General features: G+C 56.4%; 1 protein-coding gene across 1 annotated transcript in view; it reads left to right on the forward strand.

Moving 5' to 3' along the window:
- The window catches only part of RUNX3 (RUNX family transcription factor 3), a 60,152-nt gene extending 47,201 nt beyond the window's left edge, over nt 1-12,951 (forward strand). Inside the window, exons 5-6 of the mRNA XM_030874236.2 lie at nt 7,528-7,686; nt 12,407-12,951. Of these exons, the coding sequence (XP_030730096.1) occupies nt 7,528-7,686; nt 12,407-12,951 (704 nt within the window). The remainder of the gene's footprint in view (nt 1-7,527; nt 7,687-12,406) is intronic.
- The last annotated feature ends 10,697 nt before the right edge of the window (nt 12,952-23,648 follow it).

Genomic DNA, 23,648 nt, shown 5'->3' on the forward strand with positions numbered 1-23,648 from the left:
GCTGAGCCTTCCTTGGGGAGGGGTGGGAGTAGAGGCTGGTCCCGGGAGCCGGGGAGAGGCGCCTGCAGATCCCCGAGGCCCGGCTGTGGGTTCTGTGGCCAGGTCGTTCCCCTCCGCTGCCCTGCAGAGCGTGCCCAGTCTGCAGCCAGGTGGCCGGCTGGGTTTGAAGGCTGGCTTGGTGGCTTCCTGCCTGTGTGGCCTTGGTTTCTGAGGTTCTCGGTGCTGGTGTCCCTCAGAGTCACCGGGGGCTGGTAAAGAAGCAGTGGAGCAGGATCCAATATACGGGGCAGCAGGCGGTGTAGCGCCTGGCGAGCCTGGGGTAGACTGCAGTGTGGGAACTGCTCACCCTGTCTCCCAGGCTTAGCAGGTGCCGTAGCTGGGAGGGCAGGACACAGGTTCTCCATGCTGCCTGAGGCCATGGGCGGGGGGCTGTTCTGACATCTTGCCTGAGGGCCCTTTCTTCCCCAAAGTGTACATGGGATGATTTCAACAAATATTTTTCTGGGTACCGACCATGTATCAGGCACTATTCTAGAAGCTAGGGACACTGCAGTGAACCAACAGATGGGCTCTGGCCCTCTTGGGTCTCACACACTAGGGGTGGGGAGAAATGGTAAACCATGCTGTTGTCACCATGGCCCACGAGGCCCAACCTGATCTGTGCCCTTTACCCCTTGCCTTCCTCTCTGACACCCTTCTCCTCACTTACCCAACTCTGGCCGCCTGACCAGTCTTCAAACTGGGCAGCTTCACACTTCTGCCTCAGGGCCTTTGCACTGCTGTTCCCTCTACCTGGGACACGCCTCCCCCAACAACCCCAGACGTGTGGCTCGCTGCTTCCCACCTTGAAGTCTTTACTCACACTTCTTAGTGAGCCCTCCCCTGACCACGCTGTTTTAATCAAACACACAGGCATCCCCCTCTCGCCCTTACACTTCCCGGCTTTCATTTTACTTATCACCTCCTAAGATGCTATATAGTTCACTCATTTATTTCACATATTTTTCATCTCCCCTGACTACTATATATGCTCCATGGGGTGGGGGTTCTTTGCTTTGCCAGACATTGATGTAGACCCTGGAACACGGACGTGAGCACTTAGTAGGTGCTCAGTAAATATTTGTTGAATAAATAAACGAGGTAAACAGATGATTAGCTAGTTTAATTTCAGGTAGTGAGAAGCCCTGCAAAGAAAATCTAAGCTGGGGGTCGGGGGGGAGCGGTGGAGAGTGCAGGGCGGGGACCCACAGTGGGAGGGGGACAGGGGAGGCCTCCTGAAGAGGTGACATTTGAGCAGAGGCCTGAAGGAGGTGAGCAGACAGCCACTGGGGCTGCTGGGGGCGGGAGACGACGTGGGCAGGAAAAGTGACCCTGAGCCTGCAACTTTAGGACTGTGGCCGTCCTGAAGTTGCCACAGTTCTGTCCTCAGCTCCAGGTGGGATTGGAGGGATGCCCAGCTTGAGGAGAGGCAACTGCTCCTGGCCCCTGGCTCCCAGGACCCCACACCCCCAGGGGGAGTGCACCCAGCAGGAGGGAAGGGGTTAACCTTGGACCTCCCCGGTTCCCCTAATCAACTCCAGGCCACTGGAAGCCCCAGTTGTGCCCCTGGGAGAGCCGCTGGCCCCCCACCCGCCTGGTTCCTTGCCTAGCCACCGACTGGCTTTCATCTGCTCACAGGGGGCCAATTCACGGCAGACCACCTGGGGCTCAGCCCCCACCTACGACTCTGCTCGGCTGTTAGGAACCAGGGGTAAATCTCCTGACAGGCCGCAGAGCGGGCCTTGGGCCCGGGTGCCCCACCCCACGGCTGGACAGACAGTGGCTGCTGTGTATGGGATGTGGCCGCACCAGGGCCAGGCCGGGCAGCCGAGGAGGTGGCCAAGTGGCTTCCGATGGGAGAAGGGCCCCATGGCTGGAGCCCACATTGTTGCCTGCAGACCACGCTGCTCCTGGGGCCCCGCCCAGCTCTGTTTCTCCCTGCTCTCTGCTCCCGTTGGCCTCCTGCCCCCCTCACCCCACCGCGGCAGGACACTGAGCTGGCCTCCTGCCAGTCGGGCCTCACTGCCAAGGAACCCAGCTCTGCTCTCTTGGAGGTCTTGGGAAGTCAAGACCTTAGCAGCTGAGCTCCATGCAACACGCTGACCAGTCCAGGTTTGACCTTGACCATGTGCCTCCACTTTCCCATCTGTAAAATGGTTGTGATGATAGCGGTCTCTCGGAGGATCGTGGCCTTTGTAGACGACACGCGTGGCCTGCCTGGCACAGTGCTTGGCACGTCGTAGATGTCTGCTCAAGCGATTGCCACTCTCATCACAGGGGCTTGTGTCAGGCCAGTGTGAAGGCAAGGGCGTGGCCCTGATGGCCCCTGGATTTCCCCCTGAAGCACCAGGTACCTGGCAGGTGTGGGGACCCGGTGCTGAGAGATGCCGGGTGAGTCACCCACCTGGCTAGGCCCCAGCGTTCCTCCCCCAACTTTTATCCTTCTCACACACCTGCGAGGCTGGGCCCTCCCACTGTCCAGATCCATTGAGGAGGGGTTGTAAACCCAGAGTGCCTTCCTTGAGTGCCACGGCCAGGTGGGCTGTTTAATTCTCCCGGCCTGTCCCCAGACTCAGGAGTTAGAGTGTGAGCTCCACTTCACAGGTGACACAGCTGTGGCCCAGTGGGTAAGAGCTGCCTGGGACAGGCCTGGGCCGCTGGGTCCTGGAGGGTCATAAGTGAGGATCGGAGCAGGTGCCGTCCCACGGGCTGTCAGTGAGTTGAGCCCAGGCGCCGCAGGCGGACAGGCAGCCCAAGCGAGGTCCAGAGGGCCAAGGTGGGGCCGTCCCCAGGCAGTCCCCCTCCTCTGCACAAAGTGCTCTGCCTTGAAACACTTGGGGCCTGTCCTCTAGCTCATCCTCAACTCAGGGGTTAGACACTATGATAACCACTTGACAGCTGTGGAAACTGAGGCCCAGAGGAGCAGAGGGACTTGGTGGGTTAGAGCAGGGTGTGATTAGAGGGTTGGACGCTCAGCGCTGAGCTTCCGAGCAGGGCACGGCTCCTGGTGGAGTCCACTGAGACCCTCTCATCTTCTTCTTTCCAGGCCTGTAATCCTGCACCTGCTCTGGGCCCTGGGCCCGGGCTGGGTCCTAACACCCATTGTTTGGAGCCCCTGACTTTCCAAACCCAGGCTCCTTTCCTACAAGATGGGCTCCGGGAAGACAAGGTGGCCAGGTGCCTCTATGTGACCTCGAGCATGTCCCTGGCCTTCACTGAGCCTCAGTTTTCTCACCTGTGAACTAGGGACAGTGGTAGACCCCCTCATGGGGATAATGCAGGTGAAACAAGGCAGAGCGTGTCAACCGCTTAGACAGTGGAGTGGAGGAAGCACTGAGTAAGTGTCGGCCACTGTTTTTCTTTCCGTTCCTGCTAGCTACTGCTCTTAGCCTGCAAGGTGCTGGGAGAAGGGGGCTTCCTGGAAGAGGCAGAGAATAAATACTAGAGAAACCCTGGGAGCAGCAGCAGCAGGAGGCGGTGATGGGGGTGCCCGTGGGGGGCTCATCCTGGCCAGTGGCTGAGTCTTGCAGTCTTAAGTCAGGGACTTTCAAAGCTAGAGGGGCCTCAGTGAGCAGTGTGTGCAGATGGGAAACGGAGTCCCAGCATGAAAGGGCTGGGCCCCTGGTGACCTAGTGAGCTGGGCCAGGGCTCCCCACCCAGCTCTCACTGTGGGCAGCCGAATGAAAGAGGTCTATTCTGAAGGCACATCTTCTTTCCTCAGGCACAGGGAGTTCCGTTCTGCTCCCAGTGTGAAGGCCCAGGCCCCGTGGCTCTGAGACTCTGTGGCGCCCTGGCCACGTGGAGTCATCTCAGCTCCCCCTTGCCCCTCCTGGGCCGTGGCTCCAGCATTCCACAGCAACAAGGAAGCAGTTCCCCAAGTGCTGTTAAAACTCCTCCTCCAGGAAGTCTGTCCTGCGTGAAGGCAGAGCAGCATGTGGTGGGAGCGTGGGCTCTGGGACCACATTACCCGATTTATATCCCGGACCAACCGCTTAGTGTAGGGCTCATCTTGAAGCCTCAGTGGCCCCATCTGTACAATGGGACCAAAAGGGAAGTGTCAGGAGAAAGAGCACTGGACTTGGAGTCGGGGTCTGGGTGCCGACGCCAGCTCCGCTGTCTGGCTTTGTGTCCCGGACAGGACTTAGCCTCCTGGCCTCCGTGTCCTGGTCTCTATGTGGGGATGATGATCCTGCGTCCCTTGGCACAGGCTGGGGTAGAAGTGACCGTGCAGATGGTGGGGCCCCAGGTGGGTGGAGAGCGTCCGGTCACCTTATTTGGCCAGCACCACGACCTGCGAGGGCACCACGATGCAGACACCGTGGCTCGGGGTGGGTGGGGGAAAGGAGTGAGGCCACCAGGCGGCAGAGCCCATCCTCGGACCCAGGCTGGCTGCGAACCCCTCCCTCCTTCCACTGGCCCAGAGGAGTATCTCTAGACACATAGTGCACAGTGTGACTCAGAAACGGGACTTTATTAGCCAGTGGCGATAACGAGGCCTGAGGTTTTGCACCAGCTTTCGTGTAACCCCACTGGCTCACTTCAAGCTTGTGGTTGACTAAGACACCCAGATCCTCTGCACCTGAGCTGCTGTCAGGTCAGTCTGCGGTCTCCAGATCTATCCAGCCGGCTTCCTGCCTGTTGAGATTGTTCCGACTTCATTCATGCCCCAGCTCATCCACATTGCCTTGCCATTTTCAGTGGCCTCGGCAGCCAGGGCAACAGCATTTCCTCCAAGGCCGATCAGGACTGAGGCCAGGCCGTCCGGCACTTCCCTAGAGACCACGTCCTGAGGGGTATCCATGAGCCAGTCCTCGATGGCTAAGGTTAGACAACCAACCAGCAAATGAAATCCCAAGCTTGGAGGATGCAAACCGGCAGCCCCTGAACAGGACATGTTCTACACAGTGGTCGAGTTATTTTGTTGTTGTTTTCAGTATTTGAATTGCCAACACATAAAATACGGGAGGCTTCACATAAAAGCAGGTTTATGGCTTCCGGTAAACTGGAAGCTCTGGCAACACTGGGTCCACCCCCACCAGGGCACCAGTCAGCTGGACTGGATGGCAACGGCCCCTTCTACGAGGCCCACCCTCTCCAGTCTGCCCCAGGCCCTACGCATCCCATGTGCCTCATTTATGCGACTTGCCCAGCCCCCATAGTCATCTAACCTGGTGGCCCCAGCTCCAGCCAAACTACCCCCAGCCCACGTTTTTCCTGTTGCCAAGGGTCCTGGGAGGCGCAGTGGGGGGCCCGGCTGGGAGCCAGGTGGTCTCATTTTGGCAGCTGGATGTCCCATGGGCTCAGGCCTGGGGCCTCCTCGGAGGGGAAATTGGGTCCCTGGTTCTTGGTGACTTGCTGAGCCCATTGAGGCTCCTGGGACAACCTGTTCCATTTCTAAGGGCTCTCACATGCCTGTTTGAGCTTGTGACAGTGGTGTGTAGCAAGACTAGGGGCCTGTGTGTACCAGAATGCATTGCATCCCCCTTTTGAAAATCAGAAGTCAGGCCCATTCTGAAGTCCCCACCTCTGTCCCCTCACTCCCAGTGGCAGTGAAGAGTCATCTCACACCTTCCAGGCCCCTAGGACACCATTTTCCAAGCCTCAGCAAGCCTGGTGAGGAGTTTTGTTTTACTTCCCGCTACCTCTCTCTCCTTCTTCTTTCTCTGTCAATCTAGAAGGTTCCTCGTGTCACTGAAGACCCCAGGACTCAGGCAAGCCTTCCCCTCTCCCTTAGCCCCTCCCCACACTTCTTTTCCAAGGATCCCAAGTCTAAGACATCCTCCCTCTTTCCTCGCTGTGTGACCTCGGGCAAGCCTCTTCACCTCTCTGAACTGCAGTTCCCTTGTCTGTAAAAAGAGGACCAGGCCCACCTGTCTGCCTGGCCTCCTCCCTCAGGGTCAGGTGGAGCCCAACGGGCCAACCTCGGCTGACAGGCTGATCAGGAGAGCCCAGGAATGTCCGGTCCTCTCAGTGAGGAGTCTGTTATAACACAGGGTCTGCCCTGGAGAAATCCCCCGACACAAGGAGGTGTGTGAACAGAGATATTCCTGGGAGTCCTGCATGCAGGGGGATCATTTGGAAGTGAGCTAAGTGTCCATCTGAGAGGAACGGCTGAGGGGACTGCGGCCTCCAGGGGATGTGACGAGCAGGAACGAGGGACACCCACAGGCTTAGTGAGGCCGTCCCGCCCCCCACTGTTGCCCCTCACTGTGCCCCGGGGTGGGCTCCCGAGGTTTTGCGGGAGCTCTGTTGTTTCTCTGGGGCTGGGTTACTCTCTCCAGCTATCAGATAAGGAAACTGAGGTGGCCCCCCAGGTGTGCTACTGAAAGAGCAAGTTAGAGAATGATACAGCCAGGCTGAGACCATTCAAGAAAGTTCTGTGAGAAACTTGCTCTGTGTTTTGCATGCACGTGAAACCAAAAAACGGCTGGAAAGAAAGACCTCCAAATTGATCACGTGGGGATTTCTGGGCAGGGATTTAGGGTGGGTCAGAGGGGCCATTAGCCTTACCTGTAATGCTTTTATTTTTGTAGCTATTCATACTTTGCTTGTGAAATGTAAAATGAGTAATTGAAAAAGTGGTGTGTTTGTGTGTGTGTGTGTGTGTGTGTGTGTGTGTGTGTGTGTGAGAGAGAGAGAGAGAGAGAGAGGTGGTGGTCCCTGCAAGCCTGATGTCATTCGAGAAGCCTTGAGGGTGGCCTCGGCTGGCTGCTTAAAGGCAGGGGCATGGCCATCTTGACGAGGCTGGGGTCCTTCCTGTGTGGGCCGTGGCAGAGGGATACTGGGAAATGCTGGCGGTTTCTCCAAGTGTGATGCCCAAGCCAGGTGCCCTGGTCCCCTGTTCCCAGCTTCGGGACAGAGATGGGAGTCTAGCCCCTCACACAGCGCCCCACTCCACTTCCCAGCATCGTGGTGAATTTCCCCTCCTGTCTGAGACCCAGAGGGGAGAAGGCATGTGCTGGGGGTCCCAGGGTAGCTCTGGGCTGGAGGAGCCAGCATTCCCATTCCGGGGCCATCTCCCATTCCTCTTGCAGATGTGAATGGCAGGCAGGATGGATGCTGGGGGGCAGACAGTGGCAGCATGCCTGGGTTCTCTCCCTGCCTCCCATGGGAGCCTGCTTAAGCCCCTTTCCCGTGCCTGTTGCCTCAGATTCCCCTTCTGCCAAAAAGCGTAGCGTACAGGTGTAGGTCGCAGGCTTTGATTTGAACGCTGAGTTCAAATCTTGACTCCACAACTTACTGGCTCTGTGGCCTGGAACCTCTTTGAGCCTCACCTGTGGCATAAGACGGTACGAGTGAGATGATGGCAGCCCCAGGGCAGCATGTACTGACCATTCTCTGTTCAGAAGAGACATCGGTAGTGGCCTTTGGGTTCTCCCTACAGAGGCCTAAGGGTAGACCTCAGGGAGAACTTCCCAGCAGAGCAAGGCATTTCTGCCTCCTGAGACTCACGGGGACCAGCTTCTCACGGGCTCTCATGCTCTGCAGGGCATCGACAGAAGCTGGAGGACCAGACCAAGGCGTTCCCCGACCGCTTCGGGGAGCTGGAGCGCCTGCGCATGCGGGTGACGCCGAGCGCGCCCAGCCCCCGAGGCTCGCTCAGCACCGCCGGCCCCTTCAGCAGCCAGGCCCAGACCCCCATCCAAGGTACGTCGCAGGGAGGGGGGCTGCGGTGGGAGAAGGGGACGGCGGCCTGGAAGCGGTCTCTCTGCTCCGGACCCAAAGCTCATCCCAGGGTCGCCGGCTGCACCACCCTGGTGTTTGGTATAAAGGAACGCGGCCTGCTCTGAGGGCCTGCTCTGCCCGGTCCTGGGCTCAGCCCTTCCTTCATTCATTCAGCAAACACTTACTGTCACTCACCCTGTGCCGTCGTGGTGCCTGGCCCCAGGGATGAATAGACAGGCACAGTCCCTGCCCTCCACGGGCTCCCTGTGCCCGGCGGGAAATGGGTATTAGTCCCCCAGTGCACCCGTTACAGTTGGGCAGGCCTCGCCCCAGGAGCCTGAGACAGACACGTGTCTGTCAAGGACGTCACAGCCCCCCAGGCCTCAGCTTTCTCATCTGAAAGCGGGGTGGTGGTGGATGCCTCTGCCTGGGCCTCGGGCGACATTCAGATGACGTTACTGCACTCAAACTTTGTAAACTGTGAAGTGAATTTGTCCCTGGAGAGAGACAGAGCATCTCCTGAGAAAGGTCCCCGCCTGGCCCAGAGACTCTTCCCAAACAGGAAGGAGGAGGGAGGCCTGTGGGCGGAGGCCCAGGATGGAGTCTTTACCCCTTGGCCAGATGGACACGGCAGGCACGTGTGAGCCTGTCTCGGGCAGGCCGTCCGGGTGTACAGGGCCTGGCACATAGCAGGTGCTCGGTAGGTGGTCAGATGGTGAACATCTACGCTGCTGTCCAGGTTCTCCTGGCCGGTGGGTTGGGGTGCAGGAGGCGGAGTGCGCAGCTGACCCTCAGGCCAGGCAGGGGTGGAGAGTGCTCGGCAGCAGTGCTGGACGTGGCCGGGAGGGCTGGCTGCGGCCGTCATGCACCGTGGGTGTCTGTTCTTTCTTGGTCCTCCAGGTCCTGGTTAGAACCCATTTGGCAGATGAGTGAATTGAGGCTTAAGAGGTTAAGGGCCACTCTTGGGTCACACAGCGCATCAATGACCAGGTTCAAAGTGTCCACAGCACCTGCTTCCTGTACTTCTGAGGGCACAAGAGAGGGAGTCCCTGCTGGGTCTCTCCATTAAGGGAGGCCCTGCCCCCAGCCCTGGCCATGTGTGCCAGGCACAATGCCATGGCAGGGGGACTTGATGCAGCCCCGTGGTGTGAAGAGACAGTACCTCCCTTCTGGCCTGGGAAGCTGGGCCTTGGCCCTGCTGAGCCCCCGAGGTGGGGAGAGGCCCCAGGTCCAGGCTCTTAGCCACGGGCTGTCGAGTTTGAAACACTCAGCAACTCTTGAGCCAGGGGGGCTGCAGGGTAGAGGGGTCTGAGCTCAAGAGGCAGTAAGATGTCCTCTGGGCTCATGCCCACCCTGCCCAGAAGCTGTCCACGCTCCCCTTCCTGGCAGGCCAGCCTTTGCGCAGGTACAGTGGTCTAACACTCCAGGCCTTTCCCTGACATGGGCAGAGCTGGGGCCCAGCCGGGGGGCCCTGGAACCCAGCAGGTGGGGGCTAACAGTGGCGTCCTGTCCAGCAGCTCCCGTGGAAGGAGAACCCACCTCTCTTTCCATTTGTGTGGACATAGCTTGGGAATCAGCACCTGCTGGAGCCTGAGGCAGGCCTACCCACCCTCCGTCCAGCCCCAGAGGGCCAGGCCTAGCCCAGCAGCAGGCAGAGCCCCTGCCTCCCCCGAGGCTGGGAGGAGAGGAGGTCGGGCCTGTGTGGGATAGTGGCTGACCCAGTCCTTCCCCTTCTGCTGTATCCTGAGGCAGGGTGCTCGCTAGCCACCCACAGCATTGGACTTCAGGCAGCCTCTGTGGCCCTTCACACCAGCCAGGCCTCCCCGTCCTCAGGCCTGTCCCCTTTGGAGTGAGAGGAAGGGCTTTTGACAACCAAGACCAAGGAAGGAACGTGAACTTTGCAGTCAGGTGGACCTGGCTAGGAATTCAGGCTCTGCCAGGCACTGGCTGTGTGATCTTAGGCAAGTCGCTTCACCTCTCTGAGCCTCAGTTTTCTCATCTGTAAAGTGGGAAGAAGGAGGTATCTGTCACAGGGGTGTTGGCAGGGCCAGGCTTGGGGAGTCCCTCTCACTGGCCCTCCCCTCCTGGTGGGACAAGCCTCTACTTTCAGACTCCATCCTGGGGGTCCCCCTCAGGATACCCCACCACCACTTCTCTTGGTTCCTGTTAATAGCTTTGACCCCCCAGCTTTGGTGACTGGCAAGCAGTGCCGAGGCCCCAACCCCTCCGTACCCCAGCCCCCAGCCCCCTGGCTGTGACCGCCCACAATGGGGGCTTCTCACAGCTCAAAGGCCTCATTCAGCCACCACACAGCAGCTGGGGCAATTTGGAGAAGAAAATAAACATTTCCTTCCAGTGTTGGGATTGGCTGCTCGACAGAGGCCTGGCCAGCTCGGGTTTCTTGGGGCTACTGGGCTGGAGGGGGCGGGGCTGGGGGCAGGAGCTGAGGGGGTGCTGAGGGCAGACACTCCCCCCACCTGGGGAGGGAGGCAGGAGAGGACGGTGAGAGGGCCGGGCAGGCCTGCCCGCAGCCCACATGACCCCCGAGGGCCCACCTGGCACGGAGGCCCAGGCTACAGCCCTGCCATCGCATCCTGGGCTCCCTGTTTGGGGTCCCTCCTGTCAGGCGGCAGCGCTCGCTCCCCTGGGCTCAGGGCAAGTGTTAGCCTCATGCTTGGCTGTGCTCGGGGTGCCAGGCGCTGCCAACAAGGCTCCTCCCCTGGGGTTCAGAGATGAGGGCAGGAGCCAGGCTCCTCCGACCCCCTAGGCCTCAGGGCAGCACTGACCAGCCAAGGGATCTGTTAGGGAGGGTCCAGATGGGCCAGAAGGCCCCCGTCTCCCGGCCCCTAGCCCCCACATCTCCCCACCTGGAGCCCGGAGCCTCATCCCGTATCATCCACATCCGGGACCAGAGCCTGCTGCTGAGGAAACACCCCCCCAGCTGAGCTGGGAAGACCCCAAAGTCCAGAGAAGTTACAAGTCTTATCTGAGGTCGCACAGCACCTCAAGCAGATCTGGGGAATGAGGCCTGAGGGCACCTGCAGCTCAGCCACGCCTCAGGCACGGCAGGCGGTGCACACCTGGAGCTGGCCAGGGGCAGAGGCTGGCCTCCTCCTCAGCCCTCTCTGGCCCCTAGTCTTTGGTGGACAGAGAGCTTGGGAACAGACAGACTTTAGACTGCTGCTGGGGGCTCATCCACCTCCCCACTGCTGCCCAGAGTCACCCCTTGGCCAGGGTACAAGGAAGGCCCAGGGTCAGGGGATCAGCTTTGCAGGGCCCTGAATGAGCCGGTTCTCCTGAGTCCCCAGAACAGGAGGTGTCACAGCTGCAGTGGCAGCAGAAACCCTCATCAGGCCCCTGCTGTGTGCCCAGTGTAGGCACTTTACATGTATTAACTAATTTAATCCCTAGGAACTGTTATTGTCTCCATTTTTCATGTGGGACAGAGAGGTTTAGTGACTTGCCCAAAGACACACAGCTAGTAAGTGTCAGAACTAAGATAAGTATCCAACCTCAGAGACCACACAGTTGTGCTGCCTCAAAGATGGGACAGTTACCCTTCAGGCACGTGTCAGAACTCAGGACTGAGAGCCCTAGGATTCTGTGTAGGTCCAATGTGCTGTGTGACACTTAGGCAAGTGCCTCACCCTCTCTGAGTCTCAGTCTTCCTACCAAGGGGTTTAGACTCAATCCTGAACCCCTTTGAGTGTTGAGGTTTGGGGGGGTCTGTGATTACAAAAGTACGGGGCAGAGGCTGGGATGCTTTTGTCTTGGAGCAAACTCCTGGGGGAGCCAGGGTGAGGCCTGGGCTGGACACTGGGTCTCTCTGTGACAAGGGCAGGGTCCAGGCCACCAAGCCCCTCTGGCTGCCATCTGTCTCGCTTTGCTGTGGAGGCGGGTGAGGGTGGCATCTGATCCTTGTCTGGCCACCAGTCAGCTCCAGCCTGCAGGGCAGCCCTGGAGACACAGGCCCAGGCTGAGGCCGGGTTGGGGGGGGGCGGTGGGGGATGGACAGAGCTGCCGTGGACCCAGCTGCCACAGCACAGGCGGAAGCTCCTGTAACCTAACTGAGCCCCACCTGGGCAGGAGAGGTGCAGGCGCACACGCACGTACACCCCAGCGGGAGCAGAAAGCAGAGGCCTCGTGATGAGTTCCAGTCCTTTCTGTGCAGCATCAGGAGAAGCCACCTTTCTCTCTCTGCCTGGTTCCTCGTCTGCGAGAGCAGGGCCTGACTCCCAATCTCACGGGACCGTTGGAGACCCTCTTTACCGAGAGCGAGAGAGGGAGGGGAACCTGCCAGGCCAGGCTGTTGGGCGGCCTGTGCTGGCCCCGCCCTTGGCTCCCCATGCACCCACAGCCCAGCGGGGAGCCCACCTGCCCCCTCGACAGGCCTCTGCATGGCTAGGCTGGGAAGAGGATGCCGGGAGGAGAGAAAAGCCCTCCCCCTCCTCTGCCTGCCCCGGCAGAGCCCGGGGCCACCCACAGCCCAGACCCCTGCTCGCACCTGCTTCCCAGGTGGGACCGGATTGGGAATCAGCAGGCTCCAGCCCCCGAGCAGCTCAGGGCGGTGGGAGCAGAGCCACATGTAGCACCAGGGATCCCCCTAGATGGGCCTGTAAACCAGAGCCCGAGGTCATTCTTGAAGAAAGGCCGCCGGAGTGGTGTCAGGCGGTGACTGACCATCCTCCTTGCTGTCCCCCAGGCACCTCCGACCTGAACCCTTTCTCCGACCCCCGCCAGTTTGACCGCTCCTTCGCAGCGCTGCCGACCCTCCCGGAGAGCCGCTTCCCCGACCCCCGGATGCATTACCCAGGGGCCATGTCGGCCGCCTTCCCCTACAGCGCCACACCCTCGGGCACGAGCATCGGCAGCCTCAGCGTGGCCAGCATGCCGGCCACCAGCCGCTTCCACCACACCTACCTCCCACCGCCCTACCCGGGGGCCCCGCAGAACCAGAGCGGGCCCTTCCAGGCCAGCCCTTCCCCCTACCACCTCTACTACGGCGCGTCCTCCGGCTCCTACCAGTTCTCCATGGTGGCCGGCAGCAGCAGCGCTGGCGACCGCTCGCCCACCCGCATGTTGGCCTCCTGCCCCAGCAGCGCCGCCTCTGTCGCCACCGGCAACCTCATGAACCCCAGCCTGGGTGGCCAGAGCGACGGCGTGGAGGCCGATGGCAGCCACAGCAACTCGCCTACCGCGCTGAGCACGCCCGGCCGCATGGACGAGGCCGTGTGGCGGCCCTACTGACCGCCCGGGTCCAAGTGGACTGCTCCCGCTGGTGGCGGGGACCCCAAGAACCTTCCAGACAAGTGGCGGGCCCAGCTCCAAGGCTCAGGGCACTCATGGGACTTAACGCTTCACGGCAGCTGTGGGCCCAGGGTCCGTGGTCCTGGGGCCCAGAGCTGGTAGCTGGCTCTGAGAGCATCTGGTCCAGCCACGTCTTTGTACAGAGGGGTCGGGACCTCCCCCAGGACCCCACCCCCAGCCCAGATCCTACTCATCTCATCCCACGTCCCCTTGGGAGAAGTAGCCTCCTCCTGCCACCTCCCCTGGAATGACCTGGCTGTCCCCAGCTATGCCCACTGCTGTCACGGGGCCCAGGCCTCCTGGGACAGAGACCATCTCTGTTCTAGAGCGAGGTGGCATTTGCCCACACGGTTTGGCCTCTTATCCTCGGGACCCTAGAAAGACCTCCCCACCCTTGCCTTCCTCAGAGACCCCGCACCCTGTGGGCCCAGCCCTCCCTCTGCATTTACACAAGTTGAGTCACAACTGGAAGGTCCCCCAGCCCTGAGAGGGGCTCACTTATGGTTTGGATGGGGAAGGAACCCCTCCAGAGGCCCCAGGGAATCGCTAGCAGAGATGGAATGAGGATACCCCCAGGCCCGCCCCTCAGCTCTGTTTCCCTACAACTCCTGGCAGCTAAGGGCCCCGACCCCATCCCAGCCGTCCATGGGTCCCAGGCCCCAGAGCAGACTGGCCTGCGGCAGCAGGCCCCTAAAACCAGGAAAGACACCTGCGGACAGGTCTTCCATGCACTTTACCAGTCCAAGGCATTCGCCCTCTGTTCTCTCAGTGGGGGCTGGGAAGGGTCCCTTTCCCCCTAGGCTGGTCTCAAAATTGCCATTTTTGGAGAGAGCACCAGGACCAGACAGGTCCTACCAGAAAGCCTTGGGGTAAGGGGTCATGGGGTCAGATGTCAGCATCCCTGGCCCATCTAGGTCCAGCCAAGCTGTGCACAGCCAAGCTGTGCCCGGACCCGCAGCCTCGTGGGAAGGCCCAGCCTAACCTTCCAGTCTCTGACACACAGCTCCCCGTCTTTAACCAGTCTGCTTCCAAAGCAGTCTTGAACAAAACACCAGTTTATAAAGCTGATTTTAGAGAAAGAAGCTTGTCAAACATTTTCAGACACACGATCTCTTACAGAAAAAGCCCCCATGATAGTGAACGGTACCCCTCTGAGAGTGTGGAATTGTTAGGATCCCAAAACCTCCTCAAGGGGCCACAGTCCTTCAGCAGCATCCCACCAGCCTGCACCAAAGGCCAACCTGGTGCAGAACAAAGGGATCTCAAGTCTGTGGCTCTCTGGCATTTGTCCGAGAGGACGTGTGGGTGTCCCGGTAGAGGTGGGAGGATGTGGGGGAGTACGGTGGCTGCATGATGGCAGAACACAAGAGCTGGGAAGGGCTTGGCAGCCTCAGCTCAGCCCCTGCTCTGCTCACAGGGGAAGTATTACAGTTTACAAATGGGAAAGCAGGCCTTGCCCAAGGGTTTAAGCATGTCCGAGTATTTTTCGTTCTAGAAAGGCATAAAAAACCCATGTCTGAATTTTTTAGTTCTCGAAAGGCGTAAGTGGAAAAGGACAAAACTCTTATAAGCATTGGGCAGCATGTGGCTTTTAGCCATCGTTTCAGCCCCATCCTCTGTGGATGTGGAAATCTCCCCTACAAAATGCTCCTTAGCGGTTGTCTCTGTAATAGCACGTGACCTGTCTGCCACCGCACCTGTGACAACCGCCAGATAGGCACATGGGATGCACGCTCAGACAGGTTAGGAGCTACAGCTTCTCTTGTCCTGCCCTCACTGGAAAAAGCAGTCCCCTGCTTTTATCTCTTCAAAATAGCTGCTGGGGGTATCCTGCTGACTCCCTTCAGCCGGGGGAGGGGCGGGGGGCTATCTCCACCCCTTCTCAGGAAGCAGCTACAAATCCATTGCCCTCGTGTCTCCTCCTCTCCTATTCTCTTTGGTTGTAGACTGGCCCCAGGCCCCAGTGGGAGGCACCCTTGGGTTCCCAGTGCCCAGCACTTTGTAGCCCCTCCCCAGATTACTCCCCCTTCCTGACATCCAAGCCCCGGTGGGGGCAGGGACAGGAAATAAATCGACCCCCTCCCCGAAACTCCCTGACTCAAAGTGATGGCAGCCGTGCTGAGTTTTTTAAGGCCCACAGTGGGTACAGACAGCTTGGGCTGGTAAAGATGGGTCCTTATTTACAAGGCTGCTTTGAAGTTGTACTAGGCAAACACACTGACTTAGAAAGCACAAGGAAACGAAGGGGTTTGGGCACCATGTTACTGTAAGCCTCTTGGTGGTGGGTACGGATACGTTGTGACATATTGTCATGCTGAGGAGTTAATACCTGCTATACTCATATCTTCCGTAAAACCGACCCAGGGCTGGGAAGAAGGTGGGGAGGGATGGAAACTGCTTTGCACTATAATTTGCTTGGTGTGTTTGTTTTTAATGCACAACTTCCATGTACAGTAAACTGTCTTCTATACTATTTAACAGTAAAATGGAATTTTGGCTGATTTGTTACAATAATATAACTCTGAGATGTGTTGAAGGATCTCAGTGCCAGACTTCTAGAGCTGTATGCATGGGGGTGGGAGAGGATGGGAGTCCTCCCGCCATGGCCGGGGAGGAATGGGGCCGGGCCTGGGGACAGGAGCAGGACTGACCGCACTGCTTTGAAGATTCCCCAGCGCCTTGGCCTCCCTGCATCCGGCTCCATCCGGAAGGGCCGCAGAGACCACCCTGGGTAAGTACAGCTGGCGAGGGCTCTCCCATGTGTGGCTGGAACCCCAGAGGAATATCAGGTCTTCAAGGTGCCACCGTCCCTTCTCCCTTCGCAGGCGGCCCATGACTTTTCACAAGTCAACAGAATAGGCGGAACACCTGTTCCAGCTCATCCCCCAGGCTCTGAGTTGGGACATAGGCAGGTGGACCGTGAAGCAGCCTTGGTGAGAGCCCATCTCTGGGAACTGTTCGCTGCCATGCTGATAAATTAGCAGCAGTCAGCACTGCAAAGCAATCAGCCACGTCAGCTCCCCCATTTTGCAGATGAGGCGACTAAGGTGCAAAGAGGGGGTGTCACCTGGCCCCACAGCTCCGCGGAGGAGTTTGTGGCTGATGGTGAGGGCGACGGGTGTGAGGGTGTGGGCCCCTGGCTTGACAGCCTCCCCAAGCCTGCCAGCACGGAGGCTTGGCCCACCGTGCCTGTCCAGCTGGGGCTTGGGGACGGGAAATTTCATAAAACACCTTAGTTTTGAGTGAAAATACTTCAAAAGCTAATCCCAAGACTTTGCCCTGTTCAGTTAGGTTGGTCTGCCTGAAACCCAACACCCAACAGGAAGTTCCCCTTTCCCCGGCCTAAACCCTGATCCCCGCCCCTCTGCGCTGAAGCACGGCTTCTGCCCCAGGGCCAGCAGAGTCTTCTCTAGGCAGGATCCCGGCCAGAGCTGCAGAACTGCTCTGTGGGTGTGCTCTGAGTGCTGTCGCCCGGATGAGCAAGATGGTCCTGAAGCAGCATCTATAAGTCAACACTCTGCTTCCGTAATGTGTGTTTATTTGGGGGCCCTTTGTAGAGAATGATGGAGGTTATGAGGGAGCACGGTTCAAGCTCCTCCCCGCTGGCCACACTTTGGTGCCACAGCTGATACAAGAGGAGGTGTGGCCTCCAGAGCCCCTGACTCAAAGCTCCATCACCTTAACCCTAGCAAGCACAGACCAGCACACCCAGGTTCCCAAAGGGAAACTGAGGCCCAGAGAAGTCCAGGACTTGCCTGAGGTCACACAGGCTGCTGGGGGAAGAGCTGCAGTAACCATATCAGCCTGCAGGTGGCAGCAGGTGGGGAGAGTGAACATGCCCCTCCAGAGAAGAGGGAAAAGGGACTTGCCTAAGTTATGGCCAGAATTCAGGTTAGGTGTTGGAAAGAACTTCCTAACCTCAGGGGGTTCATCCCAGAAGGGCCTGGAAAATATCTTGATGTGGAGGAAGGGTTTTCTTTCCTTCTTTAGCTATGTGCCTGTGGGAAGTCCCTGTCCCTCTCTGAGCCTCCCTTTTTATTCAGATATTACACGAGCACCTACTGTATGCCAGGTATGTAGTATCAAGTCCCATGATCCCCAAAGGCCCTGCTTTGGGACAGGGGTTTACTCGGCTTGAAGGAAAGGTTGACATCCCTGGCCCAGCATCCCCAGCCTGCTGGAGCCCAGGCCCGAGCCCCCCACCTCCTGCACCTCCCATCAAGGGTAAAGGGGCCATTTGGTTCCAGAGTCTGGGAGCCCCTGGACTCTAGAATTCCATTTTGAGGCTCGAGGAGCTGGTCCAGTTTGGGCAGTGCCTACGGGTTCACCAGCCGTGCCAGGCCACAGCCTGTGTCCGGCCTGGCCAGAGGCTGAGAGAGGTGGTCCAGGCCTTGGGACTCCAAGGGGTGGTCTCCCTGGGCACTGGACTGATCTTGGCACCTCCTGAGGGGTGAAGTGGTCCCAGACAGACTTGAAAGTGCTGGGCTTCTGGCCATGGGGATGGCTTTGGCTTTTGTAGTGAGAGGTGGATGTCCCGGCAGGGGTCTACGGGCCCCAGGTGATGATGTGTGACCAAGGGAAGAGCTGTGAGGGCCGAAGGAGGCTGCGGTGAGGAGCTGCCCGGTGCGGGGCCAGCACCGGTGCTCTGGGGAAGGGCCTCAGGCCTGCCTTACTCCCCCCTTTCCCCAGACTGCACCCCACAAACACAGCCAGCCAGGCCCCCCCAGCATGGCCCAGGGAGCAGCTCTCAGCTGCAGCAGACACGCAGCTTGGCCACCGGGGAATGCACCTCAGTGGGTCGGTTCATTCTGGGGTCGTAAATGAAATGAGCTGTCCAAAGGATGGGGGCGGGGGGGCACCGGAGTGAAAGAATGAACTGTTCCTTGCGGAAACTCAGGGTGCCCCCCGTTCCTCCCCACGAGGGCTGGGGAGCTGGGAGGGGGTGAGGGGCCGCATCCCCTCAACACCCACATCCACACCGATGTGGTCCAGCAGCTAGAGGAGCCCGGGGAGCCGGATTCCAGGCTTCCTATTTTTAGTCTTGCAGTTAACGGCACGCTGTTTGTTTTATATATTTATACTCACCCGCAGAGGGAGCCTGCCCTGAGCCAGCCCGGAGGAAGCCCTTGAGCGAAGGGGAGAGGAGCAGCCCCCGAGCTGGCTTTCTGGAGCCTCCCTTCCTTTGTGCCCATGCCAGCTGCTGGAAACCGTTGTGACCTCGTTGTCGTCCTAATGGGTGGCAGCTGTTTGGGCCACATACCCCACTCTGCTCTTTGGGCCTGGTGTCTGCGAGGCCTTGGCCAGAGTTCATTCACTCATTCACCAAACAGACCTAGGCCTCGATCCACCCTCATGTGCCAGCCAGCAAGAAAAAAGACCAATAAGACACAGCTGTGCTCCCGGGGAGCTCAGAGGACAGACAGGAAGACAGGAGGGCTAACCCGTGGGATACACGGTGCGGATGAGACAAGATGGAAAGATGAGTAGAAGTTCACCAGCAGAACTTCTACTCAGAGAAGCAGCAGGAGGGCCTCTAGGTGGAGGGAACCACACGTGCAGAGGCCTGGAGGACAGGAGTGTGTCTAAGCTGGGAGGACAGTGGGGAAGGTAGAGGAATGGCATGGGGATATGGGAGTCGAGCAGGCCAGGGGGTCACAGGGGCTGAAGGTCAAGCTTGGATTTGGTCCTGCAGGCACTGCGGAGTGGGGGCAGGTTCAAATGGTTGTGCGTCTGTTGGGGGGAGTCACCATGGCAGCCTGGAATATGAACTGCATGGGGGTGCAGCGAAGAGACCTGCTCACAGGCTACTGCAATAGTCCAGGCAAAGGAGGGTGAAGCCTGTGCAACATGGTCAGAGGAGGAGCTAAGTGTTCCCTAAGGCATCTTTAGCACAAAAGTCGTAGGATGGATCCAGTGCCCCAGACCTCAGGTTCAGGCGTCTCTCAATGTCTTGGGTTCATGGCGTTTGATGGGGCCACTGGGGACAAGGTCTTGATAATAGTTTTTGTTATGCCAAGTGTGTAATAACAGCAACCCTGCCCTCTCCCTGATCCCTACCCCCCACACATGTTTTAGTGAAGCCTTATGTCCTGGCTCGTGACAACCCCCTCACCACCCCCGAGGCCACATGGAGCCTCTCAGACTAAAGGGTCCAGGGCTCAGAGTCTGGTCCTGCCACCCCACTCTCCTCCGTAGCCCAAAGATGTAATGGTTGTAAGATCCTGAGCTTGAGGTTCCCAAATTCTATGTATTAAATTTTAAAATCAATTTTTTTAAATTGAAGTATAGTTGATTTACAATATTATATTAGTTTCAGGTGTACAGCATAGTAATTCAGTACTTTTGCTGATGATACTCCATTAAAAGTTATTACAAGATAAAGGCTATGTTTCCCTGTGCTATATAATATATCCTTGTTGCTTACTTATTTTTTACACAGTAGTTTATATCTGTCAATTCCATACCCCTAATTTGTCCATCCCCCTTCCCTCTCGCCTTTGGTAACCACTAGTTTGTTAGAGAATATTATGCTTAGTGAAATAATCAGAGAATGATAAATACTGTATGATATCACTTATATGTGGAATCTTAAAAAATAATACAAATGAATGCATGTGCAAAACAGAGACAGACTCACAGATGTAAAATCACATTTTAAAATGACACCAAATAATCCTAGTGTAATTAGTAGTAATTACAGAGAAAAAATAGATTATACAGATTACCAAAAAGAGGACAAGAAAAATTACCCATAACCCCACCTCTCCAAAGATAACCATTGTTAATACTTTCAGGGATTTTCCCCCATCCAGATCTTTATTTTCTATAAATATATAAATATTTTTCCTGGAATAAATTTTTTCTAGCCAGGTACACACTGTATATACAGTATATCAATTAATGTAATTAAAAAAATAGAAATAAAAGGAATCTAGAGTGAACTCACTGGAAGGTTGTGGGTTATAGCTGTTTTCTGTTTTCTTCTTCATATTTTTCAGTGTTTTTTCAAGTTTTCTAAAGTGAGCACATTTGTTAGGGGTATAGTGTATTAAACTTCTAGACCTTGATGAATATCCAAGCAGAGGAGTTCAAAATCATGCTTGGACCAACTCCTTTGACATTAGCTGAGGTGTCACCTCTTCCAGGTAGTCTTCCCTGATAACCTCATGCTGGGTTTGGTGCCTTCTCTGTGAGTTTATCTTTGGAATGATAATAATAGCTAACACTGCATGCCAGGCACTATTATAAATATTTTGCCATGTTAAATCAGCTCTTTGAGGTCTATATTATCAGAGGAGGAAGATAAGAAAACTGAAGAACAAGGAAAGAATTCCCTTCCATTTCTAACAAGGACAGAGCAATACCTGAAAAAGTTGAGCTTAAGTTTCCCATTAGCTAAACGTATTGGGGGCTCAAAGTAAGAATTCAGTTCACTTTAGGAAAAAGGTGTAATTTCTTTTACACCTGAGTTTGTGCCCCATGACTCATCTTGGCCATAAAGATTGCCCATCAAAGGGAAAAAGAAAGGAAAAAGCCATAAGAAAATGTCTTTAAAAAAAAAAAACAAAAAACACAGAAGCAGGGAGGACACAGGCGTTACAGCCCTTTCTTCTCATCTGAGAGCGATGTGTCTGCCTTTCTGAGTTGTGAACCTAAGATTTCACAGAAGTGTGAAATCGAAAGACAGAAATCACCGTCTCTGGACCCTCTGGCGACCCCCAGCCTGTCCTGCATACTCAAGGGGACAGACGCCCTGTGAATGAGGCCTCCCTGGGGGGACCCAGGCCCTTGGTGGCAGGGCTCCCTCGCCCTGGACAGGCACACCCAGTGGGACCACCAGCCGAGGGGGCAGTGTTCCCTGCCTCAAACAAGTGCTATTTCTTTTTCCACGAAAACAACCCAGTTCTAAACCACCGACGCCCGAAATTAGAAAAATACGTGGCCGGTATTATCATAAAACTATTTTAACACGGTGGGGCCCTCTGGGTGGCAGGAGGGGTGGCCAAGAGCCCACAGCAGCCCCTTCCAGTTGCAGCCCCTGGAAACGCTCAGGGGGACGAGAAATTTGGTTTTCATTAGCGGCAAATGTGAGCGGTTCTGTCACTCTGAATGGACCTTTGATTCTGGCTGGCGGTGGAATCTTTCCAGGACGAGTGAGTTTTGTTTTGTTTTGTTTTTTTCGTACAAAATGGGCCAGGCCCTTCTAGCTTACGTCTCCCCGAACTACACGGGAATTGGGCGACTCCCCAACCTCTTGACTTCTAACATCAACAGCTGGGGCCAGCAGGAGGGGCACCCGAGACCATGTGGCTTTATTGACCCTGAGATTTTATTAAAAATGTTATGTTTCCTTGAGGTCTGCCCCAGACCCAACAAGAAGCCCAGCCAGGGAGGGGCTCACCAGGCCAAGGGGATTTTCACCACCTGGAAGACAGCCCACCTAGACCTGCTTTCTCCCACCCCGGTGACCCCCAGAAGTGGCCTCCACTTTAAAACCTCCGTAGAAAACCCTGTCGTTTGACTTCTGTCGACTTCAAGTGAAAGAACACAGGCCCGCTCTTTTATTCATTCGACACACATTGGTTCAGCACCTACTACCGTGATGAGGGCTTGGGAGGCAGCTGTGAATAAGCCAAAATCCTGAGCCCCATGGAGCTTCCGCCCTTAGTAGGAGAGAAAGACTGTAAACAAACAAACACATGCCATGATTTCAGAAAGGAATAAGGGCTACAAAAAATAAAATGGGAGAATATGACGGAGGAAGACGGAGTGTTAGAAGACAACGTAGTCAGGGAAGGGCCCTCTGAGGAGGGGACGCAGCCTGCCAGGAGCTCGGCCAGGTGTGGCTGAATCTCCGCTACAGGTGGCATCTTCCCTGGGGCAGGTCAGCGTGTCTGGAGTCCGGCAGACAGCTATTGATCTGGCAAACTCTCTTCATGATATCCCACGGCAGAGAGGAGACAAAGCAGTTTGCCTTTACACGGCAGGGACCGCAGAACCCCCTTCCCGGCCCTGCCTGAGCCCCATCATAATAACACTGCCAGGGGCTGTCTTAGCTCAGGTTCCCTAGGAGCAGCTCCAGCGGTAGGGATTTCTGTGGGCTGGGCTTTCAGAAGTGGAATGAAGGAAGTAGGACAGAGCAGGGGAAGAAAACTAATCCGTGATGTCTTTGGGCTGGAGACTGGCCTCCTTCTGATCTCACGGGGGCCTCTGAAGTGTGAACTGCACCACTGAGTTGCCTCCCAGGCAGCCGGTGTGGCTGACCTGCCCCCGCCAGAGGGGAGTAACCCCCCTGGTAAGATCCCTACTATGGGGAGGAGAGCAATTCTCCAGGGAAGGAGGCATCTCTAAGCTGCTAGAGCCAACCTGGTGGCCCAGGGTGGTGTCTGGAATGTTTAGAGGATCAGACACACCATAGTGTGTCGATGCTTCCAGAACATTACCCATACCCCCCTCCCTGGGCCAGTGCCCCATTCCCCTGCCGCTGTGAACCTGAGGAGCAGGGAGTGGCAAGAACATGGGTGCCAGAGGGTGGAAGATAAACCCCGTGAGGATTCAGGGGTCCGACATGTTAATGAAGACAGTAAGGGAAAGGGAGCTGAGGCATGCCACGCCTTCACCTCTAAGAGAAGTCGCTGCACTCTGCACCTTCTACCACGCAGCAGGCAAAAAAGTCCCCCCACCAAAAGATGCGTCCATGTCCTTATCCCTGAAACCTGCGATTATTACCTTATTTGGAAAATGGGTCTTTACAGATGTAATTAAGTTAAGGATCTCGAGGTGAGAATATAATCTTGGGTTATCCGAGCAGATCCTAAATCCAATGACAAATGTCCTTATAAGTGACACACAGAGGAGGAAGCAATGTGACCACAGAGGAAGAGACTGGAGTAGAGAAGTCACAGGCCAAGGCATGTCTGGAACCACCAGAGGCTGGAGGAAGCAAGGAATGGTTCGTCCCCTGGAGCCTTCAGAGGGAGCAAGGCCCTGACAACACTTTGATTTCAGGATTCTAACCTCCAGAACTTTGAGAGAGCAAATTCTTACTGTTTTAAGCCACCATCTTCGGCCTCTCTAAATATTGAAGCAGCATATTCCACACTTGGCAATACTACTCTGACCTATTTATTAGGTGATCAGAAAGCTACCAGCTTTGTGTGTATGTGTGTGTGCATGTCAAAATACATATAACATAAATTTACCATCTTTACCATTTTAAGTATACGGTTCGGTTGTATTAAATGTATTCACATTGTCGTGTAGCCATCACCATCATCCAGCCCCGTAACTCTTTTCATCTTGCACAATAGAAACTCTATATCTATTAAATGATAACCCCCAAGCCCCTGACAACCACCACTGTACTTTCTGTCCCTATGATTTTTGACTACTCTAAGTATCCCATATACGTGGAATCATACAGTATTTGTCTTTTTATGACGGCTGATTTCACTTAGCATTAGGTCCTCAAGGTTCACCCATGTTGCAGCATATGACAGGATTTCCTTCTTTTTTAAGGTTGAATATTGTTCCATTGTGTGGATATACCACGTTTTGCTTACCCATTCATCCATCGATGAATACTTGGATTGCTCCCATGTTTTAGCTATTGTGAATAATGCTGCTATAAACATGGG

Source organism: Globicephala melas, chromosome 1 (genome assembly GCF_963455315.2).
Source record: "Globicephala melas chromosome 1, mGloMel1.2, whole genome shotgun sequence".
Lineage (NCBI taxonomy): Eukaryota > Metazoa > Chordata > Mammalia > Artiodactyla > Delphinidae > Globicephala > Globicephala melas.